The 26606-nt window shown below is 46.6% G+C and overlaps 1 protein-coding gene, 1 long non-coding RNA gene and 1 other non-coding gene across 4 annotated transcripts in view; 2 read left to right on the top strand and 1 right to left on the bottom strand.

Moving 5' to 3' along the window:
* SLC7A8 (solute carrier family 7 member 8) overlaps window positions 1-26606 on the bottom strand; it is a 58319-nt gene that overhangs the window by 16817 nt on the left and 14896 nt on the right. For both annotated transcript variants that reach the window (XM_004283215.3, XM_049705430.1), the window contains exons 2-3: window positions 19058-19262; window positions 17851-18002 (exon numbers count right to left, since the gene is read on the bottom strand). In XM_004283215.3, the coding sequence (XP_004283263.1) occupies window positions 17851-18002; window positions 19058-19262 (357 nt within the window). The remainder of the gene's footprint in view (window positions 1-17850; window positions 18003-19057; window positions 19263-26606) is intronic.
* LOC117197901 (U6 spliceosomal RNA) lies at window positions 2652-2758 on the top strand. The gene has a single exon (XR_004478807.1). It is a non-coding gene; the product is annotated as a U6 spliceosomal RNA (small nuclear RNA).
* Window positions 8843-13862, top strand: LOC125963394 (uncharacterized). Its single transcript, XR_007475311.1, has 2 exons — window positions 8843-9652; window positions 13210-13862. It is a non-coding gene; the product is annotated as an uncharacterized LOC125963394 (long non-coding RNA).

Here is a 26606-nt window from a genome sequence, read left to right on the forward strand (position 1 = left end):
CCAGACCACCTTGTTAATAAGGTTGGCACTTATTTCTTTGTATTACAATTATCTGTTTCTTTTTCTCTGTCTCCTTGTAGACTAGGAGGGTGGGACTGTGACTTTTTCATATTTTTAACCCCAGGGCATATCACAGTAGTGCCTGCAAATAGTAGGTGCTCAACAAATACTTAATACTTGAAAAAGAAAATGCCACAATTCATCAGTCCTCCAATCTCATCTCAGTCTACACATTCTACGACGCACACCAATCTCCCCAGCTCCCCAGGAAACTCCTCAGTTGGTTTCACAGAGTCAAAAGAGCAGCAGGAGGCGTAACTTCAAGGGTAGGAACTCTTGACTCCTAGTGGAGGAGCTTTTATCCAAGACGGTGTCATAGAAGGAGAACCAAAACATGTTGTCAGAGGAAGGATTTCATATACCTGAACGGGGAGAACATTTTGTAAATGTTCTGTATGGAACGAGATGTCCTGATAAATACACACTGGGTTTATCTTGCTCAATTCAATAAGGATTTCAGGATCACATGCCTGGTAACAATTCAACCTAAATCACTCCAAGCAACTGGGCCTGTAATCTCAATTTCTCTCTAAGGCCTCTGGGTACAAGGCCAGGCCCCTGGGACCCAGAAGTTCAAACAGATACAAACAATAATGACTAAAGGATACAGGAGACTGATCTATGAAAGGAAGATTAGGAAACAACACCCTTGTGGCTCGAGGATAGGTAAGGATTACAGAATAAGGACCCCAATCATGATCTCATCATGCAGAGAAGAAAAACCATCCTCACCAAGGGGAGGAGAGGGCAAGGGCGGGGAGGAGGAATGTGGTCGCCTTCCCGTGTGCTGGCATAGAAAACACAATGGGACCTTATCCAGGCAGCCAGAGAGACTTCTCCACAGTGTTCCTGGGGGGATCGAGATGTTTGAGGAAGGGACAATTTGTCAAATTAACTTACTGTGGGTGTCTTCTGTCCTGCCCGAGCCTATATACAAACAAGAACCCAGCCTTTGACTAATCTTTGACCTTTAGCCTTTTCGGGGATCTTTCAGACATAAAAGAGATATCCTGAGACTAGGGCGGAGGAGACAGGCTGCCTGTGACACTTATCACCTTGGACAACGGCTGCAGGCCCCGTCTGACCCTTTGCCCTGCAGTTGGGCGATCACAGCATGTGACGAGGGGTAAGAGGGTACTTTCAGTCTCCTGGTACCACAGGATAGCGTCCCTCACAGCAGGCTGAAACCCGAGCCTCCATCCGGAGAGGAAAGGTCAGTGAGTGAAGGCAACACTTGCCAAGCCCCTGCCCTGCTCAGGCGTCCTGCCTCTGTCTGTCTGTACCCAGCGCCCCTTCTGTTGCTGAGGGCTATGTCCCCACCCTCTTCCCAGCCAGATCTTGAGTTCTGCATGCTTGGGATACAGTGACCTCAGGGAAGCCACATGTAGATGGGGATCAGTGGCCACTGCAGTTTGAGATGTGAGGGTTTTCATCCAACCATCCATCCATCCAACCACCATCTATGAAGAGCCTACAAGTGCTAGATACTCTGGTGCGGGGAGTTATAAATAAGACACAAGTCCCTTCCTGTTCTCGGGAAGCTGACGCTGTAAGAGGGGAGATGGATGAGCTAAAACATGATCACAAAGCAATTTGGTGACAGTACAGCTCTTCACAGAAGCTGGCAGGCATCTGTGAGGAGCCCCTAGCCCAGCCCAGGGAAATCAGAGATGCTTCTTGTAGGTGGGGAAGACTCTAGCAATACAGAGGATTTTATAATTTGGGGCTAGCTGGACAAAATAAACAAGAAGGCATAAGACTCTGGTTCTTGTCCATTGTAATCTGGCCACGGGGGTGGTACAGCCCCATGGAATACCAGCCTTCTGTGTATTTCTTGGGCGTTTTCTCCTCTCTTTTTCCTTTTTTCTTTCTGTTTCCTGGTTTTAAAAAACAGCTGGCGGGGGTGGTGGTGAAAAGTCTCATCTTCTCATCAAGAAGATGCTGAAGTCAGGGGTTGGTTACTTAATCTGCCCAGTTTGAAAAGCTTATTGTCAACGTAAACGGGAGGGAGACAAAAAAATGAGGCAGGCAGGAGTGGGGGACTCAGAACTCAGAAATCTCGTACCCTGCCCAGAGCCCAGGGCCTAGCAACCGCCAAGTAGGAGAGGTGGGCTCAACGCTCTCTGCCCTGGAAAGGCTGCAGAACTGGCAGAGACGCAGAGTCCTTGTCTGAGCCATGACAGTGCAGGTCCTGTGGCTGACCTGGAACGTGTCCACGGTGGAGAGGGTGGGGAAGCTCCCGCTCTCTAAGAGAGGGCACCCCTCACCCCAGGTCAGCTCTGATCCCTGGGGAGTCATGAAGCCTCTCCTTCACTTCTCCCTCTGACAATGACACCAGAACTCATGGGACCTGTGGTAGGCAGAATAATTGCCACCCCAAAGATGTCAACATCCTAATCCTGTGAATGTTACCTCACAAAAGGAAGTTCACAAATGTGATTAAGGATCTTCAGGTGGGGAGGTTATCCTGGATTATCTGAGTGGGCCCAGTGTCATCACAAGAATCCTTATAACAGGGAGACAGGAAGGTCAGAGTTACAAAGGAAATGTGATGATGGAAAACAGAAGTCAGAAAAGAGAGAAAGATTTGAGCGCTCGCTTCAGCAGCGCATATACTAAAATTGGAATGATACAGAGAAGATTAACGTGGCCCCTGCGCAAGGATGACACGCAAATTCGTGAAGCGTTCCATAAGTTTACAGAAAACAAATTTATGGTTACCACAGGGGAAGGGGAGGAAGACAGATAAATTAGGAGTTTGGGATTAACATATACACACTACTATATATAAAATAAACAATAAGGTCCTACTGTATAGCACAGGGAACTGTATTCAATACCTGTTTTACAATATCTTGTAATAAACTATAATGGAAAAGAATCAGAAAAAGTATCCATATAACTGAATCACTTTGCTATACACCAGAAACGAACACAACATTGTAAATGAACTATACTTCAATTAAAAAAGAGAGAGAGAGAGAGAGGGAGAGATTTGAAGATGCTATGCTGCTGGCTTTGAAGATGGAAACAGGGGCCATGAGCCTAAGAATATAGAGGGCCTCTAGAAGCTGGGAAAGGCAAGGATACAAGCAAAGGAGAGCCTCCAGAAGGGACACAGCCTTGTTGACATCTTGAGTTTAGGACCTCTGACCTCCAGAACTGTAAGGTGATAAATCTGTGTAGTTTTTGTTTTTTTGTTTTTTTAAAATAAATTTATCCATTTATTTATTTATTTTTGGCTGCATTGGGTCTTCGTTGTTGAGCGTGGGCTTTCTCTAGTTGTGGTGAGCTGGGGCTACTCTTTGATGCGGCGGTGCACGGGCTTCTCATTGTGGTGGCTTCTCTTGTTGCAGAGCACAGGCTCTAGGCACGTGGGCTTCAGTAGTTGTGGCACGCGGTCTCAGTAGTTGTGGCTCATGGGCTCTAGAGCGCAGGTTCAGTAGTTGTGGCTCACAGGCTTAGTTGTTCCATGGCATGTGGGATCTTCCCAGACCAGGGATCGAACCTGTGTCCCCTGCATTGGCAGGCAGATTCTTAACCACTGCGCCACTGGGGAAGTCCCAATTTGTGTAGTTTTAAGCCATTACGTTTATGGTAATTTGTTACAGCAGCAATAGGAAACAAATACAGGGCCAGACACCACACAGAAAGACCAGAAAGCAGGGGGCATACCCTTCAAGAGGAAAGTTTTTTAAAAGCAACCAGGCAGGGACTTCCCTGGTGGCGCAGTGATTGAGAATCCGCCTGCCAATGCAGGGTACACGGGTGCGAGCCCTTGTCCAGGAAGATCCCACGTGCCGCAAAGCAACTAAGCCTGTGTGCCACAACTACTGAGTCCACGTGCCACAACTACTGAAGCCCGCACGCCTAGAGCTTGTGCTCTGCAACAAGAGAAGCCACCGCAATGAGAAGCCCGCGCACCACAACCAAGAGTAGCCCCCGCTCGCTGCAACTAGAGAAAGCCCACGCGCAGCGACGAAGACCTAATGCAGCCAAAAATAAGTAAATAAATAAAATAAATTTATTAAAAAAGAAAAAAATGGCAACCAGGGAGCACACACCGGGACCCCAAAGGAGTGTGTGTCACAGGCCTTGCAGGACACCAAGTGGAGGGAAGGAGGGAGGAGCTCTAAGAGCGGGCAGTGAAAGTGAGGTCACCAATGTGCTGACCTGGTTGGCGAATTTCCACATCACATGCACCACATGACAGCATCCCAGCTCTTCCACACACCCAGATCCTATGGCTAGAGAGTCAGTGCCTCCTCTTCCTCCCCTCGGTAACTCAATACAGTAGTAAACAGGCATGCCCTAGGGTAACTGTAGCTGTGCCTTTCCTCTCAGAAAAATTCAGGGCAAAAGACTCCCCATACCCCTCCTTCAACTAATCCCAGCTTCTCCTCCTGTCTCCTCCATAGTCCATACAACTTCAGGCCCACGTATGCAACCCAGATGCACAGACACCCAGAGGCCCAAGAGTTACAAACCTCTTGCGAGGCAGGTGGAGTGCCGCAATGTTCACAGACACGAGTCCTTTGTTCTCTGCCCCCAGAGTTTTGTTGGTCTCCTAACTTTACAGACCAGAGGCTACAATCAAAGGTCATAAAAAGATATCATGATGGAAAGCCAAGAGATGAACAAACTCAGGAGTCCAGAGTCTGAGTTCATTCCTCCCGGCAGAGGGTAAAGAGTGGCCCCACTGTGTGCAATCTTGTCGTGGATGACGCCCAGCGCTCTGCGGCTTCCCCAGGTGGAGTTCACCCCACGGAGTGGGAGAGGTGACGCACACGAGCTCCAAGGATTACGAATATTGGAAGGGAAGAATAGGAACAACATTTGGGGGGAAATTTTACCTTAAATTAATACATTAAAGACTATCGGTGAAAGAGGCAATTGAAAATCAGTCTCTCTAGTCCATTTTGAAACAGAACATCAGTGAGTCATTAGCATAAATAAATAAATCTTCCTTCAGAAAATTTTAAGGATGGATTAGGGGATTGTGGGGTTGGTCTTAAGTCCCTACAACCTTCACAGAACCAGGGCTGTGACTTTATCACTCTTTCCCTCACCTCTACCCAGCAACACCTGGCGGGTGGAGGACCACGTGGGTTTCTGGTGCCTTTTTCAAGTGCACAGCAAGCAAGTAGAGCTCAGAGCAGCTTGTATACGGAGTGAAGTGGTAACGGTGCAGGTGGGGTTGAGCAAATCAGAAGGATGGAAGCAGAGATGGCTCCCTCGGAGGGACCTGGCAGCCTGGGCGGACTAAGAATCAGACAACTTAGAACTTGAAGAACCCAATGGCCATGATGCCCTTCCCGGCACGGTCACTTACTCTCTGGACAAGCCAGTAAAACTCTTTGAACCTCCCCTCCCTCTCTGTAAAATGGAAGTGTGGTCTGGATGTGGTTACAGGATGCTCTGTAACCTGTGTACCGCTGTATAAAATGTTAAGGGGTTATTTTTATTGTTCATACGCTAAGAAACTAGAACTCGAAAAGAGGCCACGACTTGCTCAGGATAATGCTGACGACTGGCAGCAAAGCAGAGTGGATGGTAAAGGGGGCGGTTTGGAGGGTCTCAGAGACGCTGTATCACACATCAGGACCTATCTTGCACTGTTGCATTGCTTCTCCCTTCTTGCTTCCTCCTCTATCCCTGACCCTTTGCTTCAATTTCTTATCTGTTTCAGCCTTTTTCTCGGGAGGGTACTCATCCACAAATTACCTGCTCTGGGGTCCTTCAACCCAAACTGTCTGAAAGTGTGGGCACAAAGGTGGATTAGGGGACTATGGGGCTGGTAAGCATAAGCCCGAGCCACTGAACCAGGAGCCCAGATGTTCAAGCTTGTCCCTGTGCCTTGGTCTCCACGAGAAAGTTGCACCACCCATTCTGCAGGACGGAATGCCCTACAGAAAGCAAGGAATGCTGTTGTTGCTGCGCCTGCTCTACCCATCGGGCCCAGAGAAGAATGAAACTTCCCTATTCTTCTGCAGCCAATAGTGCACACAGCCATTAACAACACTCTGCTGGCCAGGGTGATCTTGAGGTCCTGTATCTGCCTGGCACACAGTAGGTGCTAACGCTTACTGAATAGAGGATGGATAGATGAACAAATCTAGTCAGAAAATACCAAGTGTGCACAGGAGCCATTCTTCTTCCCTAGCGAGTAAATATCAGGGTTTTTACATCGTGGGACAGCCCCACGAAGTGGGGAGGGCAAGTACCGGTGATGCTAGACAGAGTTGGGGGCAGGGTACATATCATGGCTTCTTCTCCTTCCCCCGAGAGAGCTCACAAAGCACAGGCTATCCCTCACTGACCACTGGATGACCGTCTTCAGGTCCTCCCTTGCTTCTGGACACAAGACTTTGGCTGAGTTGGGCTGGCAAAGGGTCATTTTGTGTCTTAGTCAGAGGGCCAATGAACACTTTCCCACACGGGTCCCCAGACCAAACTCATTCATTTTGCCAAGCCAGCTTCTGCTCCATGAACCACACTGGTCTGGTCTGATGGGTGAAAGTCAGGAAGGGGCCATTTGGATAGGGGGCTGGATTTTTATTTATTTATTTTTGGTTGTGTTGGGTCTTTGTTGCTGGGCACGGGCTTTCTCTAGTTGCAGCGAGCAGGGGCTACTCTTTGTTGCAGTGCGCAGGCTTCTCGTTGCGGTGGCTTCTCGTTGCGGAGCATGGGCTCTAGGAGCAGGGGCTTCAGTAGTTGTGGCATGCAGGCTCAGACGTTGTGGCTCACAGGCTCTAGAGAGCAGGCTCAGTAGTTGTAGTGCACGGGCTTAGTTGCTCTGCAGCATGTGAGATCTTCCCGGACCAGGGCTCAAACCCGTGTCCCCTGCATTGGCAGGTGGATTTTTAACCACTGCACCACCAGGGAAGCCCAGGGGGCTGGACTGATTATTATAAGAACAATCAGTTATAAGAACTGATTGTTACAAGTGCTGATTAGAATGACCTGGTTGGGGCTCATTTGCAGACAGCTCTTGGTACTGGAGGGAGAGGTCTGCACCCTACTACCCAGAGGCACATTTCCAGCCTCATGGGCAGTCAGAGAGACCCAGAATCTCATCTTATATGTGAGTGAAGTAAGACCCCTGCTATTAGTGTCAAAGACAGGACTGCCCCCCTTGGACCCCCTGCCCGCCCCCCCCCCCCCACCAATTCCCAGTTGCTTATTCTGCCACTACACCAGCCTTTCTTGTATCATATGCACATCACCCTTCTTTCCCTTCTCTCATTCCCACATCCTCTCTCTCCCTTGCTCCTGTCAGTGGTACCTATGGTCACTGCTGACAGTGCCACTAGGGGCTCTGAGTCTGTCACCTGAAGATGCTGGCCAGATTGCTTTCTGGGCAGCAGGAAGTAAGATGCCAGTGTGAAAAAGGGGAAGACTAGGATGGCTGCCCCTCAGGATCCAGGAGCGTTGTGCTCATCGCCCCCAGGGTTTTGGAAAATTATTTCCCACAAACAGACTTGCTTTTCTGCCTTGTGTCCCCTCCTCTGGTCCCTTATCAATGTCACCATCAGATTTCCCTCCAACTCCAGGAACTCCATTTGGATTTCTTGGTATTGCTGGTTCATTCCTAGAAGTAAACTGGAGGCAGATTGGAAAGGCTTGTTTTCCTTTAGCATTTCCAGAACCAGGGCTTTCTTTGTCTTTTCAGATAAGAGAAAACAGGCAGTCAAAATGCCCAGACTTGCCAAAGTCCATAAAGACAGATGGTGAAGAGGAGAGGAAAAGAGTGAGCATGAGAGACAAGGGGGAGGAAGGAAAAGGAGGAATAATACACACATTACGAGTGAGAGGGAGCGAGCTTGAGAGGAGCATAACAGAGAGAGAAGGCCAGGACAGAAAAAAGAAAGATGGAATGTATTAAAGCAGATAGCTTCTGAAAGGGAAGCTAGTGACGCCACTTGGTTGAAATCAGAACACGCTGTTCCCCTCCAGAGCTTCAAAATAAGCACCTTTCCGGGATGGAGTTTTCCCCAGCCCTCTGAAGCAGCCATAAATTTCACATGGGTCACGGGCCAGCCAGAAGCGCTGGTTTATTAGTCTCCCCTTTTGCTGGGGCATGCACTTCTCCGCCCTCTGCCTTGCTCTGGCCAGCTCCCCCTGACTCCCTCCCTCTAGACCTGGAGCAAAAGGGGCGAGGTGATGCCCCTCCGACCAGTCCTCACCCAGCAGCGGGTGAGCTCGCCGCCTGCCTCGGCGGGTGTGGCAGCACTTGGCTCTGTGATAGGCTGGAGCCGGCTCCTTAGAAGGAACTGGGCACGTGTTTCTAATTGTGGAAAAGCTGCTTCCCTTAGCCTGCCTAACCTCAGCCGGTTCCAGATCTAGGAGGTAACCATTGCCGGCTGCCAGAAGGCACTGATAGGCAAAGAAAACACCGGAGCCCCATCTGAGTTCTAAGGCACACAATCCTGAGACTTGGATAAGGTTCCAGTTCTGCCCACACAGGCCAGCCTGAGCTATCTTTCCTCCTCATAGACCTCTGAGAGCCTGGGAGACATTTTTCACGTGGGACCAGGAGCTGAGTTATAAAGTCTCAAGTCTCTGCCTACCCACAACAAAGGCTGGTATTATTGCATGAGTAAATAATTTGACTGGTGAAAGACAAGAAAATCAAAACAAAGCAACAGCAAAGTCAAAGCAGCTCTTCCCTATAAACTAAGCCCTGATTCCAGCTCCTGTATGGTACACAGTGGGGCTTTGAAACAGATCTTACCTACAACACTACAGCAAGTTTTCCCTTCTCCAGCCCTTTTCATCTTGAAGCACTGGCAATATTTTAGAAATCTAAGAAGCGCCTCTAAGGAGAGATGTGCTGAACCTTTGGAAGGGCCTCTCTCCTCCAAGGACAAACAAGCAGCGGAGGAGGGGTGCACAGATGCTCTGCAGCTTCTGGACATCCTGATTCATACAGCTCGACCTGGACACTTCCAGCTAAGCGCCTGCCCATGCTGCTCCACCCCCTTCCCTTCCTGGCTCCCTCTTACCCTTCCTTCTTATCCTGATCCCTCCCTGCCAGTTGTTGGACCTGAAGTTTCTGCTGAATCACCATCCAGTACTTAGTTCAGCCAAGAAGCCCGAACACCCAGCTCAGCGATTTCCAAGAGCTGAGTAATTCTTCAGCATTAGCTAAACATCGCTCCTGAGCTGGGGTGGGGGAGAAGAGAAAAACGGAAGACACAGGGAAAGCAGGGGAGACAGGACACAGCATGCTGTGCTACCTGGGGGAGCCCCCTTTAGTTCCTACTCATTACTCTTCAAGCCCAGGCCGAAAAAATTCCAGCTATCTCATGCCCCAATTCTCAGGGCCAAGAACAGTAACGAGCACATCATGGCCCTTGATAAATGTTTGCTGAGTGAACAAAGTGCTGTGATTCTCATTTATATAAGGTTTCCCCAGGGTCCCAATCCCCTTCTGTTCCAGAGCAGGCTTTTGAACAGCATCCTGGGGTAACCACCCTGAGGAAGACTTCCAACCAAAGACCTGCTCAGCATTTCAGGGATTTGGAGAGGGCGTGGAAGGCAGAAATAGAGAGAAAACATTGTTAACTGCTCACTACAAATGCTGGAGACAGTTAAGTAGAAACATATTTCATTTGAAACTTAGTTAATTTTGATTTGTAGATCAGCTAGATTTCTCTCTCTTAGTAGTCAATCAGTCGACACGGCTGGCTGATTCTACTTCTAATCCTTTCTTGTTTTTGTCACCTTGTAACTTCGTTTTTATTTTGGGCCACCACCTCTTTGGCCTGGAAAAATGCTTAGCCTGCTGACTCATCTCCCTGCTTCAAGTGTCACGGTCTTCTTCACTCAAATGTGAACTTAATCATGTTACTCCTCTGCACAAACTCCTTTGGTGGTTCCTTAGATGAAGTCTGCTCTTCTCTGCATGATATGCAGAATCCTTTACATCTGGCTCGTACTCACCTCTTTTGCCTTATCTCCCTGTCTCTCTCCTAGGCCTCATCCACACAAAAGTACTTGCTTTTCTCCAACGAGTCATTTCTTTCTTGACTCCAAGTCTTGCCTATGCTCTTCCCTCTACCTGGCTGTTGTACTGTATGCCCACCTGGAGACTGCCTACTTACCTTTCCAGACTCAGCTCAATCTGGGAACCTTCCCTAGCACTCCTGTCCCAACTCTGAAGCACCCTTCTCTGTGTGGTACATTCTTTTGTCATCACATTATATTGTAATTATTTGTTTGTACACCCATCTTTTCACTAGCCTTTAATCTCTTTCAAGACTGTATAAATAATGCCTCACCTCCACTCAATGTAGGAGCTCAGTATGGTAATTAACTGATGGATTTGCAGTTTCTTTTTTCCTTGGAAATCCATTTAAACAGGTGACCCTGATTTGGTCCATCTGCCAGAAACCCAATTGAGTGGATTTTGTATAACTGTACCCAATTCATGGCTGAAATTTTGAAATGGGACTATGGGGTCGCTGTGCCTGTTTGTGTGTTTGTATATGTCTATATACATGTGTTATAGATGTGTGGTATCTTCTACCTCCAAGCGGTATTGCCAAAATTAACTTGTAAAAGAGCTCCATTTAGTTGGCTTAAAGAAAATTAAGCAGAGGGACTTCTCTGGTGGCGCGGTGGTTAAGAATCCACCTGCCAATGCAGGGGACACGGGTTTGATCCCTCATCTGGGAAGATCCCACATGCTGTGGAGCAACTAAGCCCATGCGCCACAACTACTAAGCCTGTGCTCTAGAGCCCACGAGCCACAACTACGGAAGCCTGTGCGCCCTAGAGCCTGTGCACCACAACTACTGAGCCCACATGCCACAACTACTGAAGCCCATGCACTCTAGGGCCTGCGTGTCACAACTACTGAGCCCACGTGCTGCAACTACTGAAGCCCGCACGCCTAGGAGCTGAGCTCCGCAACAAGGGAAGCCACCACAATGAGAAGCCCGCACACCGCAACAAAGAGTAGCCCCCGCTTGCCACAACTAGAGAAAGCCCACACGCAGCAACGAACACCCAACGCAGCCAAAAATAAATTAATTAATTAATTTAAAAAAAGAAAAGAAAAATAGCTTGGTATGATGGTTGACTTTGTCTAATGTCTCAGGAAGTTTTCATGGGTAATCTAAACATTAATTGTTGGAAACAAGTAAATTAAATAAATGTAAATGGGATAACAGTTTTTAGGTGAACTCTTTAATAATTATTATGTTTCATGGTATGTCCACTTAAAAATGGTTTCTCAAAATCTTTTAGTAATTTAAAACTTTGGAGTTTTGCTAAGTTAAATGATGGGGATTCACTGAATGTCTAGATCACTTCCAAATAAGATAAAATACTGAAACATTAACTGCTAAAGAAGTCTAAGTTTACCTACTTCTGTCTTATTACAGAAAAACGAAAGAAGTTTATATGTATTAAAAACATGTCATGTACCACACTGGGAAAAAAGCATTATGTTATGAGGAAACGTATGGTTTAGAAATTATGATATGCATTCATAAGTTTGCCAATCAAAAAAATACTGGTATGACAGTTTACAACTGCTTAACAAAGACAAAACAATTATCTTTTTTCTCCCTACCTGATGTCTCTAAAATTTGGAAACTCAGTGAGTATTCTTATTTTCATGGCAATATAGTTATTTGTATAAGTTCAGTATGAATCTGTTCTCCTTATAACATGATACAATTAGAAATATTGGTTATGGGACTTCCCTGGTGGTCCAGTGTGTAAGACTCCGAGCTCCCAACACAGGGGGCCTGCATTCGATTCCTGGTTGGGGAACTAGACCCCACATGCATGCCGCAACTAAGAGTCCACATGCTGCAACTAAGGAGTCCACATGCTGTAACTAAGAAGTCCGCATGCCGCAACAAAGATCCCACGTGCTGCAACTAAGACCCAGCACAGCCAAAATAAATAAATATTTTTTTTAAAAAGAAATATTGGTTATATTACCAGGGCTTTGACTGGATTGTCATATTTGAGAGAGACATACATAGAATTAGATGTGACCAGACAGCTTTAAAGAACTAAGGTTGACTTCATGGAGCCATAAAGCCCCTTGGAAAAACAACCTGGTACCTTGCCTTCAGGGTTCCCACCAGCTTTACCAGGTGAGTAAGGAAAGTTCCTTCCTTGCAGGCACAAGAACCTCAAGATAATTTTGGGAACCTCAAGGAGAGAAAAATTCACCCAAATTCATAGGTATTACAGGTGAATCTAATGTCATGTCCTCGGTGTGGCTTCCTGGCCTCGAGAGGCAATTAAAAGTTCAATCTGGGGCTTCCCTGGTGGCGCAGTGGTTGAGAGTCCGCCTGCCGATGCAGGGGACATGGATTCGTGCCCCGGTCCGGGAGGATCCCACATGCCGCGGAGCGGCTGGGCCCGTGAGCCATGGCCGCTGAGCCTGCGTCTCCGGAGCCTGTGCTCCGCAACGGGAGAGGCCACAACAGTGAGAGGCCCGCGTACCGCAAAAAAAAAAAAAAAAAAAGTTCAATCTGGCAATTCCTTATGAACAGTTCCAGCAAAGCATATTTTAAAAGGCCTGGACTTATGTAAATAATCAGGCCAAGTTTAATACAATTAAATTTATTTTACAAACAAATGAGTCTTAATTTGGCCATCTTTGGTAAAGATAAAGGTGATTTTAGAGAGAGAGAAAAAATTATGTTTCAATAGAAACTATAATACACGCTTATGGATATTAGATTCTAATTCTGTTAATCATCTTTGAGGTTTTGTTTTTCTACCTGTAAACTGGACTGGACCCTGAATTCTAGTTTCCTCACATATTTGGCTACAGCTCTCCAAGCTTACACTTTCAATTTTTCTCTCACTTTTGACTTGAAATTATTGAGAACTAAAGCTGTCCTTTTCTTGAAGTCCTACAAACCGTAACTGAACAACCTGATATAAACTTAAGCAAGATCAGCACAATAACCCACGTTTAGACAATCTTTGTGCCTATTGCTTTGTAAGCCACTCAGGAAGTTTACCTGAACACCAGATGACATCACAAGAGATTTCAAACCACAAAAGATGCTTTGAGCCTAACATCTAGAAATCTCAGCTGGCAACTCTCAGGACTCAGACACTGGGTTTATAATTTGCTTCACCCATTAACCTCTATTTTCTTTGTCTCCACAGAAATGCCTCTTATTAAATACCTGGTTGCTTATACCCTGTGGGCCTAACTTTGAGTGCCCACCTGCATCACCACCTCCTGAAATGAGTAACTGAAGTGACCTATTGTCAGGACGAAGAGACTCGTTCGACGAGATATAAAGCAATCTATCAACTCAACGTTTTGACTGTGACAATGCTAGAAGAAGTTTCGAAGGCAAGACTGGAGGGGACCAAGATGTGCCTCCCTAAAATGTCTCTGGCATGCGGATTAGTTCAAGTTGAAAACAATCGAGGCCCAAAAGACTCAGGAAGAAATTTTGCCCCTCCCCCCAGCTGCCTAAAAAGAATTTAGATAGAGGACCTGTTCCTGGAGTAGTGCTATCACCAGAGATATCGGCAAAATGTGGGCTGGGTGGTGGGGAGATTAAAGATTAGAGTCCACTCTCTGTCCCATTGTCTCCACATGGCTCAGCAAACAGTTTTTACCAAACATTTGCTTTTCATTTGCATGTCAATTACCTTCCTCCCTTCGAAGTCCCAACATTCTCTTTTGTCTTTAGCTGAAGGTGGTATTTAAGGTGAGGGTTTTGACTATTTTGGCAAGTTACTCAGTTTTTCTGGGTCTCTTCTAGGTACAGTTGTTATTAAACTTTTGTTTGATTTTTTCTTGTTAATCTGTCTCATGTCAATTTAATTCTTAGACCAGCCAGAAGAACCCAGAAGGGTAGAGAAAAATTTCTTCCTTCTCAACAATACATACGAGGCTGAGGAGACACGCACAGCACTCTTTGGGGACCAGGGGAGGGCAAGAAGACAACACTGTCCAGGTACCTGTGGTGATAGGCTTAGTGCATGGGAATGAGACGTTTGGGCCTCGAGAATATGAAACCTCAAAGGAAAATGAACTGAGAGTAAGGGATTTAGAAGTTAGGAAGGACTGCTGAACACTCTGATGTCAAGGGATTAATTTGTAAGAGATCTGCAAAACAACACACACAGGTACCTACCAAATCATCATGCATCATACATCTGGAAACTTCCTGAAGAGGAACTGCAAAGCAACTCAGGGTTAAAAGCAATACCTACAGTGAAATCCTTAACCTTCCAAATCACTCAAGGAAGGAGGAGAAATCTGAAGCCCTGGAAAACTAGCCTCTTCAGAATCATAGCAGAGAGATAGAAAACAAGATAAGAAGCTTTTTTTTTTTTTTTTTTTTGCTTATGAAATGCATGCAGGGTACTCCTTTCTCCTCAGGGCAAGAAAGGAGAAGGAGCTTCCTTTGTACAAGGCATTCTGGAAGAGGGGGACTTGAATGAGAAGAAAAGATTCTAATTCAGATGCTGGATGTGACCCCAGCCCCAAAAGAGAGGAAGGAGGTCGGGAGCTGCCCGAGTGAAAGGTGGCCCAGTCCCCAAGAGAGGGGGGACAAACAGAAGGAAAACCCATAGTTAGGGAGCAGGATATACAAATGGGGGACCCCAGAACACCTGGCACTCCTTCTGTGTCACTGGGACCACTTTGTTTATAACTAGAAACTCAGGTAGTAGCCACAAGATGTGGCTAAAGGATAAAAGTGCAAGCTGCAGAAATAACTTGTCAAAATGTATGTCTAAATACCCAGATGTGTGTGCTGAGAGATGCATTTTACTTAGAATTATTAGGATACCTATCCACTGTTACAAGGGCTCCTGGGCAGGGGAGAGGGGTAAAGATAAGAGGAAGCTTTCCTGGTCAACTGTCTTTATATATTACTTGACTCTTACTTAGAGAATATAGTCACTTACTTATGAAATAAGAAAGGAAGGAAGGAAGGAAGGAAGGGAGGGAGGGAGGGAGGGAGGGGGAGGGGAGGGGGAGAGAGAGAGAGAGAGAGAGAGAGAGAGAGAAAGAAAAGAGAAATACCCAAGCAAATCACAAAAGGAAGGTACCAAAACCAAGTTCTAATCCCTCTCATTCCCCTGCTTCCTAACTCCCTCCTCCCACTAACATACTTGCTCTGGAGAAGGGAGAAAGGCTTTTCATTTAATTAAAATATAAAAGACTTTCTTTTTTTACTGCCTGGTGGCTAGGGATATTTTGCTTACTCAGCAGTGAATAATCAGCTTTGACCTAAATAATAGAATAACTCAAAGTGGCAGCTGCAGTTGCATAAGCTGGAGCCAAATCTGCAGTTCCTTCTCTCTCGCTCTCCTCCCCGCTTCACTCCCTTCAGGCTATGAGAAGGCAAGCCAGTTACAGCAGGTTCTTTCTGCCTCTCCACCCGCATCCGGACATTCCCACCATCACTTCTCATCCGATCTTTTCCAAAACTCTAGAGGGTCTTTGCGCAAGGAGTCACCTACCTAGGCTTGGCGGGTTTGGGGGATGCAAAGGAAGCCGTGGGGTCTAGTTGCCCGGGGAACTCTCCCCTGTGGCCTGGTTTCTCTCCTAGGGGAGGACTGAACAGCCTCAGGGTTCTTGATTTATAGTTGAGGGTGAGGGTGGCCTGTCGTCTGAGATACTTTAGCAGCATCAGCAGGAAAAAGGAAACTGTGTCTGTGGGCATGAGATGCTGAAACAGCAGTGGCCTGCACTCTGTGGTCCCCCTTCCCACCCCCATTAACCTATCTGATGGCAGAAACAGCCACTCCTCCTGCATTCCCATGCCCCCTTCCCCCTCCTCTCACCTCCTGCAGCTCCAGATCCAGCCAGCAAGCAAGGACCAAGTGACTATCCTCGTGACTACCCTCGGTGACTACACGACAGGATCACGAGGTGCCCAATGCTGTGCTAAGAATACTCTTGTCTTGGGCAATCCTTGCCACGGCACGTACAGCACACGCGAGATCTCAGCCTCATCTCACGAGAGGTGGGCCGGTGACCTGGCCAAGCACTGGCTGCACTTAGAAAGTGGTGCAGAGATGCAGGCTCGGGAAGCCCGGTTCTGGAGCCCACATCCCTCTGCCTCCAGATCCACGAGCAGGCCCAACCGGCACAAGGAGTACGCTCCGAACAAGTATGTTGGCTCCACAGTGCCACTTGCCTAGATGATGGGGTCTATCCCGGGGCTGCACACCACTGCCAGTGAGGGCACACACCCCTCAGGTCCCACCCCAGCTCCTGGGTGGGCGAGTGACCCCTCCCTCCCCTTCCCACCAGCAGAACAGAAGGAAGTGTCAAGACCTGGGACAGAGTGTGACCAGGATGGTCACTGCCCTCAGCTAGGTGGATGTGTGGTTGGAAGGTGTGGGAAGGCAGGGACTGAGCTGACTCTAGAAGTGGAGCCTCTGAAAAAGTCCAAATATTTACTTTAGAAATTAGTTTTTGGCTAAAAGGTACAACATACCCCAATCCATTGAGATCCCTGATTATCAGAGATTAAGTGTTGAGACTTCCTAGAAATACAGGTTGCCAAACTTCTCCATAAAGCCTCTCTAACCTATTCCAGCTCACAGAGATCTCTTCCCCTTTTCGGAATTTTTACTGCAATTGAATCCTAACCATGAAATCTGTCTATATGGCTTTTCTGCCTAGTTAGACAGAAAACTCATCAAGGGCGGGGACCATGGACATGCTGCTATTTGTGTTCTCCCAACTCACACCTTTACACTCTCCTCCCAGAGAGGTTTTGTTTTTGTTTTTTTCTGTTTTTTTTTTTTTTTTTTTGCGGTATGCGGGCCTCTCACTATTGTGGCCTCTCCCGTTGCGGAGCACAGGCTCAGCGGCCATGGCTCACGGGTCCAGCCGCTCCGCGGCATGTGGGATCTTCCCGGACCAGGGCACGAACCTGTGTCCCCTGCATCGGCAGGCGGACTCTCAACCACTGTGCCACCAGGGAAGCCCTCCCAGAGAGTTTTAAGATGTGAGCTGGCAGGTTGAGAGGCCAGAAAAGTCTTCCCACGAGAGGTAGGGAGTCTCCAGCGTGGTGTGTGCGCTGGAAAGAGAAGGAATCACCTTGGCTAATTCACTTTCCTGGCTCCGTTTCCTTTTCTGCTCTAGGAAAATTGTAAGACTGGCCCAGCTTGCCTTATGGATTTGTTGTGAGGCTCGGGTCAGATGATACAAGTGAAACTACTTTATATGATGTAAAGAACCCTCCCAGTGAAAATTACTGTGCCTGTGAACAGCTATCGATACTTAAGTTTCGGGGCTTCCCTGGTGGCGCAGTGGTTGAGAATCTGCCTGCTAATGCAGGGGACACAGGTTCGAGCCCTGGTCCGGGAAGACCCCACATGCTGCGGAGCAACTGGGCCCGTGAGCCACAACTACTGAGCCTGCGCGTCTGGAGCCTGTGCTCCGCAACAGGAGAGGCCGCGACAGTGAGAGGCCCGCGCACCGCGATGAAGAGTGGTCCCCGCTCGCCGCAACTAGAGAAAGCCCTCGCACAGAAACGAAGACCCAACACAGCAAAACTAAATAAGTAAATTAATAAACTCCTACCCCCAACATCTTCTTAAAAAAAAACACTTAAGTTTCTTCTTTTTTTTTTTTTTTTAAACACCAGATAATTATATGTGGAATCCATCTGTCCACAGCATGCAAATTGGAAACTGAAAAGTAACAAGGAAGAAAAAAAAGGAGGGGAGGAAAGAAAGAGGGAGAGGAAGGAGAACCAGAGACGTGTAGACCACGAGGAAGGCTAGAAGACGCCATCCTGGGAGCAAGGCCCAGGTGGCACTTACATAAGCAGATGGCAGCCAGGAGGCGAAGGCCAGACTCTGGGGGGAAGCAGGTGGGGAAGAGCGGCTGCAGCACATAGTTGGAGAAGGTGAGGGCGATGACAGCCTGGTTGGTGGGGTAGATCACCAGCACAGCAATCCATAGCCTCAGGAACCTGGTGGGGGAATGGGACAGCACTTGAGCCAAGACACCAAAAAAGACCCCCGCTCCCATCGCCTGGCAGGGCAGGGATTCAGAAGCCATCAGGGAAGCCCGGGCAAGTCACTGGGCAGTGTTAGGAGAGGCAGGTGGGCTAAAGGGGTGCGGTTCCTTTTTGTTTTCAGGGATGCTAAGGAAACCAGCCACTGCTCAAAGGAGACACCTAGCCCTATGCAAGCACGGTAAATTGGTTTAACGATGAGCTGTTTCAACTAGTACTGACTCGTCTTGGTGTTCTTTCTCTCTCCCTGCTCCTTTCATCATTTCATCATCTCTTCTCTACCACTCTAGCCCCCAGCATCCACTGGTGGAAAAGAAAATTTGCAACCCCGGAACCTTCACAGTCAGGGCATGCTAAAGGCGTGGCCACTTAAGCACATGCCAAGGGGAGGCATCGGCTGGGGGTTTGTCCTCCACGCCCTTGGGCCCCTTGGTGAGGTTTGAGCTCTTCAGTAACAGGGCTGCAAGGGCTGAGGATATTCAAGATCAGGGTCTGGAATCAGGGATACCGTTATCCTTGGTAACGTGAAAAGTACCCTGTACCTTAGTGGTCACTCTCATTTGTCAGGATAAAAGGGCTTTGTTTTTGTGATGCGCTTTCCCCGCGCATCTCCAGTCAGAGTTGTCACTTAGTTCTACTTGTTCTCACTCATAGAATCTTGCCCACTAAGGTCAACAGAGATTAAGGGAATTCCCTGGCAGTCCAGTGGTTAGGACTCCATGCTTTCACTGCCGAGGGCCCAGGTTCGATCCCTGGTCTGGGAACTAAGATCCCACAAGCTTCATGGCGCAGCAAAAAAAAGAAAAACAGAAAACAAAAAACCCTAAACAGAGATTAAAACGACAGCCTGGTTCCTCTGCCACTCTCAGGGGCATCAAGGGGACACAGGCGGAACTGGCAACCATGACTTAGAGGCAAAAGAGGAATCCCAAGCTCTAGCGCTCTTCGGCGTGCTGGAAAGCCCTGGCCTTGGCTTCTGGGACCGCTCGGTCCCCTGCACATCCTCTTACCCAGCCAGTCCTCCGAAGATGTCCTTGACGTAGGAGTAGTCACCTCCAGATTTGGGGATGGTGACCCCGAGCTCAGCATAGCACAGGGCTCCCACAGCTGTGATGAGGCCTGTTATGATCCACACGATGAGGGCGAGGCCCACAGAGCCGGCATTCTCCAGCACACCTTTGGGTGAGACGAAGATTCCGGAGCCAATGATGTTCCCTGCAAGAGGCACCAAGGGTACCAGGGGAGATGGTACAGTCAGTACAGTTGGCAGGACCAGCACCTGCAGGGGTGCTCTCACCTTTGATCTGATGCAGTGCCTTGGGGATGCGCTAATCCCCTCCAGGCAGGTATGTCTAGCAATAATTCTCCTTAGAAGTAGGGGAAAGAGGAGCAGGTACTGGACACGTAGAGACCAGGAACTTGGTCGGGTACTTTACATGCATCATTTAATCCTCAGGACAAGCCTATAGAGTCAGATACCATTTCTCCCATTTTACAGAGGAGTCTCAGAGATACCAAGTGCATCGCCGAAGTCCACACAGTATTAAGTGGTGGTGCAGATTGAACTGACTGGGCTGAACGTAGTCCAGCCAAGGTGGTGACAAAGGCGTTACTTAAGGCTGGCTGGAAATGGAAGGGCTGGAAAAAATGGGCTGTTTTGAGACCGGCTGCCAGTAAGAAAACTTTAAAAATGAGCTGAAGGGTAATGCCTTTGGACAGATTGTGGTCACACCCTGTGTCTGGGGTCTTCAAGACCCATGAGTATGGACAGCACTCCTGGAGGCTGGCCTCTACCCCAGACACACGGCCCCACCCTTGGTGCGGAGCATGAAATAGCCCTATCAGAACAGCCCTGGTAGTTTGGAAGTGGTTTGTCGGGGTGCAATATGTGCAAAGCCTCAGCACCATATTCTTCCAAAGGTCTCTCCCCTCCATTGTCCCATGTGCCCCTCACAACCACCTCATGGAATCAGGAGGAGGAGGAAGTACAGGCATTTCTCTCTATTTTACAAACACAGAGACTAAGACACAGAGGGGTTAAGTGGCTTTCTCCAAATTCCACAGCTACTGGTAGGTAAAACTGGATCTAGAAGTCGGTCTCCTGTTGCTTAATCCAAGGGCTCTTTCCACTAATCCACTTCTGTTCTGTGTGCAAGGGGACGGTCTGCTCCTGAGAGGTGACGCTGGCCCCAGGGACTGAATGTTGGCTACTAGGATGTGTGTGTTGGGCGGGGGAGGAGCAGAAGTGTGGAGGCAGCTCCTGACATGTTCCTTCCTAAGCTTTCCTTTGTTCACTTCTTCTGAGTCCAGGGATAGGTGTTTTGAAAGCTCCCTCTTCGTGCCCCACCCTGCCAAACTAATGAGGGCCTGGGGGAAGAAGCAGAGACTAAATAGATCCAGGTCGAAATACAGAGCTAGGGGCCAGCTGAGGCCAGTTGGATTTGACAGTGTTCTGAGAACACCTCAAACTCCCACCATCTCTCTTTAGTGGTTTGGGGACCTCCCTGGCAGTCCAGTGGTTAGGACTCTGAGCTTCCACTGCAGGGGGCTCGGGTTCGATCCTTGGTCAGGGAACTAAGATCCTGCATGCTGCACGGCATAGCCAAAAAAAAAGAATGCCCTCTCTCCAGTGGTTTGGAACAAGTTCTGGGCTGAGTAAGATGCAGAGTATACGATTTTATGCTCGAATTTCAAAAACTGACTTTCGGATCTCAACTACAACTCAACCTCAATCCAGTCCTGAAACTTTCACTTCTAAACCAAAATTCAGTCAAAGGGGAAGAGAAGAGAATATTCACCTCCTAAAAGCAGTAATATTTCATTCTTTCGGGACGTAGAATATGCTGCCCCTTTTCAAACTAAAAAATTGCTGCGTGAGATGAGTAATGAGAGAGGGAAGGGCCCAGGAGGATCAAAAGAACAGCCAAGCGGTGAGACTGAAGTACAAAATCGGAGGGCCTGGGGCTACAGCTAGATTCCGATGGGAAGGAGGCACATTTATGTCTCCAACAGGCCTTCTTTCCCCTAGTGCTAACTCTATCCCAATAGAACAGGGCTGCATATAGAAGTGAAGCTAAACGAAACAATCCCTCACGTTCAAGTTTGTGATCTAAACATCAGGCAAAGAGAGACAGAAAAATGAGATCCCAGGTGCCACCAGTTCTTAAAGGCTTTTCCTTTTTTTGGTATTTTTATTTAAAGTCCTAGGCTTGGAATGAGAGGACACCTTTCAGCCCTCCTCTGTCCTCAACCTGTCCCCATGTGTGCTGTGCATGGATGTTGGGTCAGTGGGGACTAAAAGGGCCTCCTGGTAGCATCCCAGGACTCAGGACACAGTCACCCTGTCAACGGACCCTTCATCTGCCACACTAAATGTGAGATGGGACTGCTGATAGTGCTGAAAGGTAATAGTAAACTCCTTGCCTGGCAGGAATTTATCAGAAGAGTCATCTGTAGGGCATTTTAAAGCCAGACGAGAAGAGGGCAATAGAAGCTTATAAAACTAGCTCGAGGGGTTAGAAAAACAATCAATATGGGAGAAAAACAAGGTTTTGGCTTTGGTCTTTAAGGTGCCGAAAGGGTGGTGGGGAGATAGCTAGGCAGTTCTCAGAACCAGGAATGGCTGCTGCCACAGGGAAAAGGGCGGTGGATGTACTGAAAAGATTCCATCTTCTCAGGAATGAGGAGTGTCAAAGTTCCACTAAGGTTCTTAGAAAACACCGCAGTGGAGACGAGTGAGCACTTCGGTTCTCCTGCTTTCGTTCTGACATTTCCACAGTATGTGCCCCTCCTCATCACCCCAGGTGGAGGGTGGGACGTGCAAGACCAACAGCCCTTTTCGAGGGTCTGACTACTTCCTGTCTCCACTGATTCTTGGATAACGTGTCCTTCCATGGAGCTGCCGTAGTAGATGGTGAGGGCTGGCACTGGGACAAGAGTTCTCGTTTATAAAACTCGAGCTCTCCCCATCAACAATCTTCATTTTGACCAATTAAAATGACAAAGATAAAAGTGGAAAAAAAATTGAATTATGCTAACCAAAACCGAGCACTACGGCATGGGAAGGAGAGGAATGCCTTGCCCTGATTCTAGGAAGCCACTACCTAGAAAACCAGAATCAGATGTCTCCTCCCCCTTAGCAGCCTCTAGAATTTCTACAGGGGGAGGAATGTCACTCAGAGCACAGCTGTGTACTGGAGCCCAAAGAATATTCACATTACATTTACTTAAAAGTGATGCTGGGTCTTCCCTGGTGGCGCAGTGGTTAAGAACCCTCCTGCCAATGCAGGGGACATGGGATCGAGCCCTGGTCTGGGAAGATCCCACATGCTGCAGAGCACCTAAGCTCGTGTACCACAACTACTGAGCCCCCATGCCACAACTACTGAAGCCCATGCACCTAGAGCCCATGCTCCGCAATAAGAGAAGCTACTGCAGTGAGAAGCCCATGCACCACAACAAAGAGTAGCCCCTGCTCACCTCAACTAGAGGAAGCCCGTGTGCAGCAACAAAGAGCCAACACAGCCAAAAATAAATAAATAAACAAACAAACAAATAAATAAATAAATTAGACTACAATTCTGCAGCCTGTGGAAGGAAAACCACATTCACAGAAAGACAGACAAAATGAAAAGGCAGAGGACTTTGTACCAGATGAAGGAACAAGATAAAACCCCAGAAAAACAACTAAATGAAGTGGAGATAGGCAACCTTCCAGAAAAAGAATTCAGAATAATGATAGTGAAGATGACCCAGGACCTTGGAAAAAGAACAGAGGCAAAGATCGAGAAGACGCAAGATATGCTTAACAAAGACCTGGAAAAATTAAAGAACAAACACCTAGAAGAATTAAATAACAAACAAACAGACATGAACAATACAATAACTGAAATGAAAAATACACTAGAAGGAATCAATAGCAGAATAACTAAGGCAGAAGAATGGATAAGTGACCTGGAAGACAGAATGGTGGAATTCACTGCCGTGGAACAGAATAAAGAAAAAAGAATGAAAAGAAATGAAGACAGCCTAAGAGACCTCTGGGACAATATTAAACACAACAACATTCGCATTATAGGGGTCCCAGAAGGAGAAGAGAGAGAGAAAGGACCCAAGGAAATATTTGAAGAGATTATAGTCGTAAACTTCCCTAACATGGGAAGGGAAATAGCCACCCAAGTCCAGGAAGTGCAGAGAATCCCAGGCACGATAAATCCAAGGAGAAACACGCCGAGACACATAGTAATCAAACTGACAAAGATTAAAGACAAAGAAAAATTACTGAAAGCAACAAGGGAAAAATGACAAATAACATACAAGGGAACTCCCATAAGGTTAACAGCTGATTTCTCAGCAGAAACTCTATAAGAAAGAAGGGAGTGGCACAATATATTTAAAGTGATGAAAGGGAAGAACCTACAACCAAGATTACTCTACCCGACAAGGATCTCTTTCAGATTCGATGGAGAAATCAAAAGCTTTACAGACAAGCAAAAGCCAGAGAATTCAGCACTGCCAGACCAGCTCTATAACAAATGCTAAAGGAACTTCTCTAAGTGGGAAACACAAGAGAAGAAAAGGACCTACAGAAACAAACCCATAACAATTAAGAAAATGGTAATAGGAACATACCTATCGATAATTACCTAAAACGTGAATGGATTAAATGCTCCAACCAAAAGACACAGGCTTGCTGAATGGATACAGAAATAAGACCCATATATATGCTGTCTACAAGAGACCCACTTCAGACCTAGGGACACATACAGACTGAAAGTGAGGGGATGGAAAAAGATATTCCATGCAAATGGAAGTCAAAAGAAAGCTGGAGTAGTAATACTCATATCAGATAAAACAGACTTTAAAATAAAGAATGTTACAAGAGACAAGGAAGGATACTACATAATGATCAAGGGATCAATCCAAGAGAAGATATAACAATTATAAATATATACGTACCCAACATAGGAGCACCTCAATACATAAGGCAAATGCTAACAGCTATAAAAGAGGAAATCGAGAGTAACACAATAATAGTGGGGGACTTTAACACTTCACTTACACCAATGGACAGATAATCCAGACAGAAAATTAATAAGGAAACACAAGCTTTAAATGACACAATAGACCAGATAGATTTAATTGATATTTATAGGACATTCCATCCAAAAACAGCAGATTATACTTTCTTCTCAAGTGCACACGGAACATTCTCCAGGATAGATCACATCTTGGGTCACAAATCAAGCCTCGGTAAATTTAAAACTGAAATCATATCGAGCATCTTTCCTGACCACAACGCTATGAGATTAGAAATCAATTACAGGGAAAAAAACGTAAAAAACACAAACACATGGAGGCTAAATAATACATTACTAAATAACCAAGAGATCACTGAAGAAATCAAAGGGGAAATCAAAAAATACCTAGAGACAAATGACAATGAAAATACGATGATCCAAAACCTATGGGATGCAGCAAAAGCAGTTCTAAGAGGGAAGTTTATAGCAATACAAGCCTACCTCAAGAAACAAGAAAAATCTCAGATAAACAATCTAAACTTACACCTAAAAGAAGTAGAGATAGAAGAACAAACAAAGCCCAAAGTTAGTAGAAGGAAAGAAATCATACAGATCAGAGAAGAAATAAATGAAACAAAGAAAACAATAGCAAAGATCAAAAAAACTAAAAGCTGGTTCTTTGAGAAGATAAATAAAATTGATAAACCTTTAGCCAGACTCATCAAGAAAAAGGGGGAGAGGACACAAATCAATAAAATTAGAAATGAAAAAGGAGAAGTTACAACAGACATATCAGGAATACAAAGCATCCTAAGAGACTACTACAAGCAACGCTATGCCAATAAAATGGACAACCTGGAAGAAATGGACAAATTCTTAGAAAGGTATAATCTTCCAAGACTGAACCAGGAAGAAATAGAAAATATGAACAGACTAATCACAAGTAATGAAATTGAAACTGTGATTAAAAATCTTCCAACAGGGCTTCCCTGGTGGCGCAGTGGTTGAGAGTCCGCCTGCCGATGCAGGGGACATGGGTTCGTGCCCCGGTCTGGGAAGATCCCACGTGCTGCGGAGCGGCTGGGCCCGTGAGCCATGTCCGCTGAGCCTGCCCCTCCGGAGCCTGTGCTCCGCAACGGGAGAGGCCACAACAGTGAGAGGCCCGCGTACCGCAAACAAACAAAAAAATCTTCCAACAAACAAAAGTCCAGGAACAGATGGCTTCACAGGGGAATTCTCTCAAACATTTAGAGAAAAGCTAACACCCATCCTTCTCAAACTCTTCCAAAAAATTGCAGAGGAGACTTCCCTGGTGGCACAGTGGTTAAAAATCTGCCTGCCAACGCAGGGGACATGGGTTCGAGCCTTGATCCGGGAAGATCCCACATGCCATGGAGCAACTAAGCCCGTGTGCCACAACTGCCGAGCCTGTGCTCTAGAGCCCGCGAGCCACAAGTACTGAAGCCCGTGTGCCTAGAGCCCATGCACTGCAACAAGAGAAGCCACCGCAACGAGAAGCCCACTCACCACAACGAAGAATAGCCCCTGCTCACCGCAACTACAGAAAGCATGCACGCAGCAATGAAGACCCAATGCAGCCAAATTAAAAAAAAAAAAAAATTGCAGAGGAAGGAACACTCCCAAACTCATTCTATGAGGCCACCATCACCCTCATACAAAAACCAAAGATAGTACAAAAATGAAAATTACAGACCCATATCACTGATGAACATAGATGCAAAAATCCTCAAAAAAATACTAGCAAACAGAATCCAACAACAAATTAAAGGATCATACACCATGATCAAGTGGGATTTATCCCAGGGATGCAAGGATTCTTCAATATACGCAAATCAATCAATGTGATACACCATATTAATAAATTGAAGAATAAAAACCGTATGATCATCTCAATAGATGCAGAAAAAGTGTTTGACAAAATTCAACACCCATTTATGACAAAAACTCTCCAGAAAGTGGGCATAGAGGGAACCTACCTCAACATAATAAAGGCCACATACGACAAACCCACAGCAAACATTGTTCTCAATGGTGAAAAACTGAAAGCATTTCCTCTAACATCAGGAACACGACAAGGATGTCCACTCTCGCCAGTATTATTCAACACAGTTTTGGAAGTCCTAGCCATGGCAATCAGAGAAGAAAGAGAGGAATACAAATTGGAAAAGAAGAAGTAAAACTGTCACTGTTTGCAGATGACATGACACTACACATAGAGAATCCTAAAGATGCCACCAGAAAACTACCAGAGCTAATCTGGTAAAGTTGCAGGATACAAAATTAATGCACAGAAATCTCTTGCATTCCTACACACTAACAACAAAAGATCAGAAAGAGAAATTAATGAAACAATCCCATTCACCATTGCAACAAAAAGAATAAAATACCTAGGAATAAACCTACCTAAGGAGGTAAAAGACCTGTACTCAGAAAACTATAAGACACTGATGAAAGAAATCAAAGATGACACAAACAGATGGAGAGATATACCATGTTCTTGGATTGGAAGAATCAATAT

Source organism: Orcinus orca, chromosome 2 (assembly GCF_937001465.1).
Source record: "Orcinus orca chromosome 2, mOrcOrc1.1, whole genome shotgun sequence".
NCBI lineage: Eukaryota > Metazoa > Chordata > Mammalia > Artiodactyla > Delphinidae > Orcinus > Orcinus orca.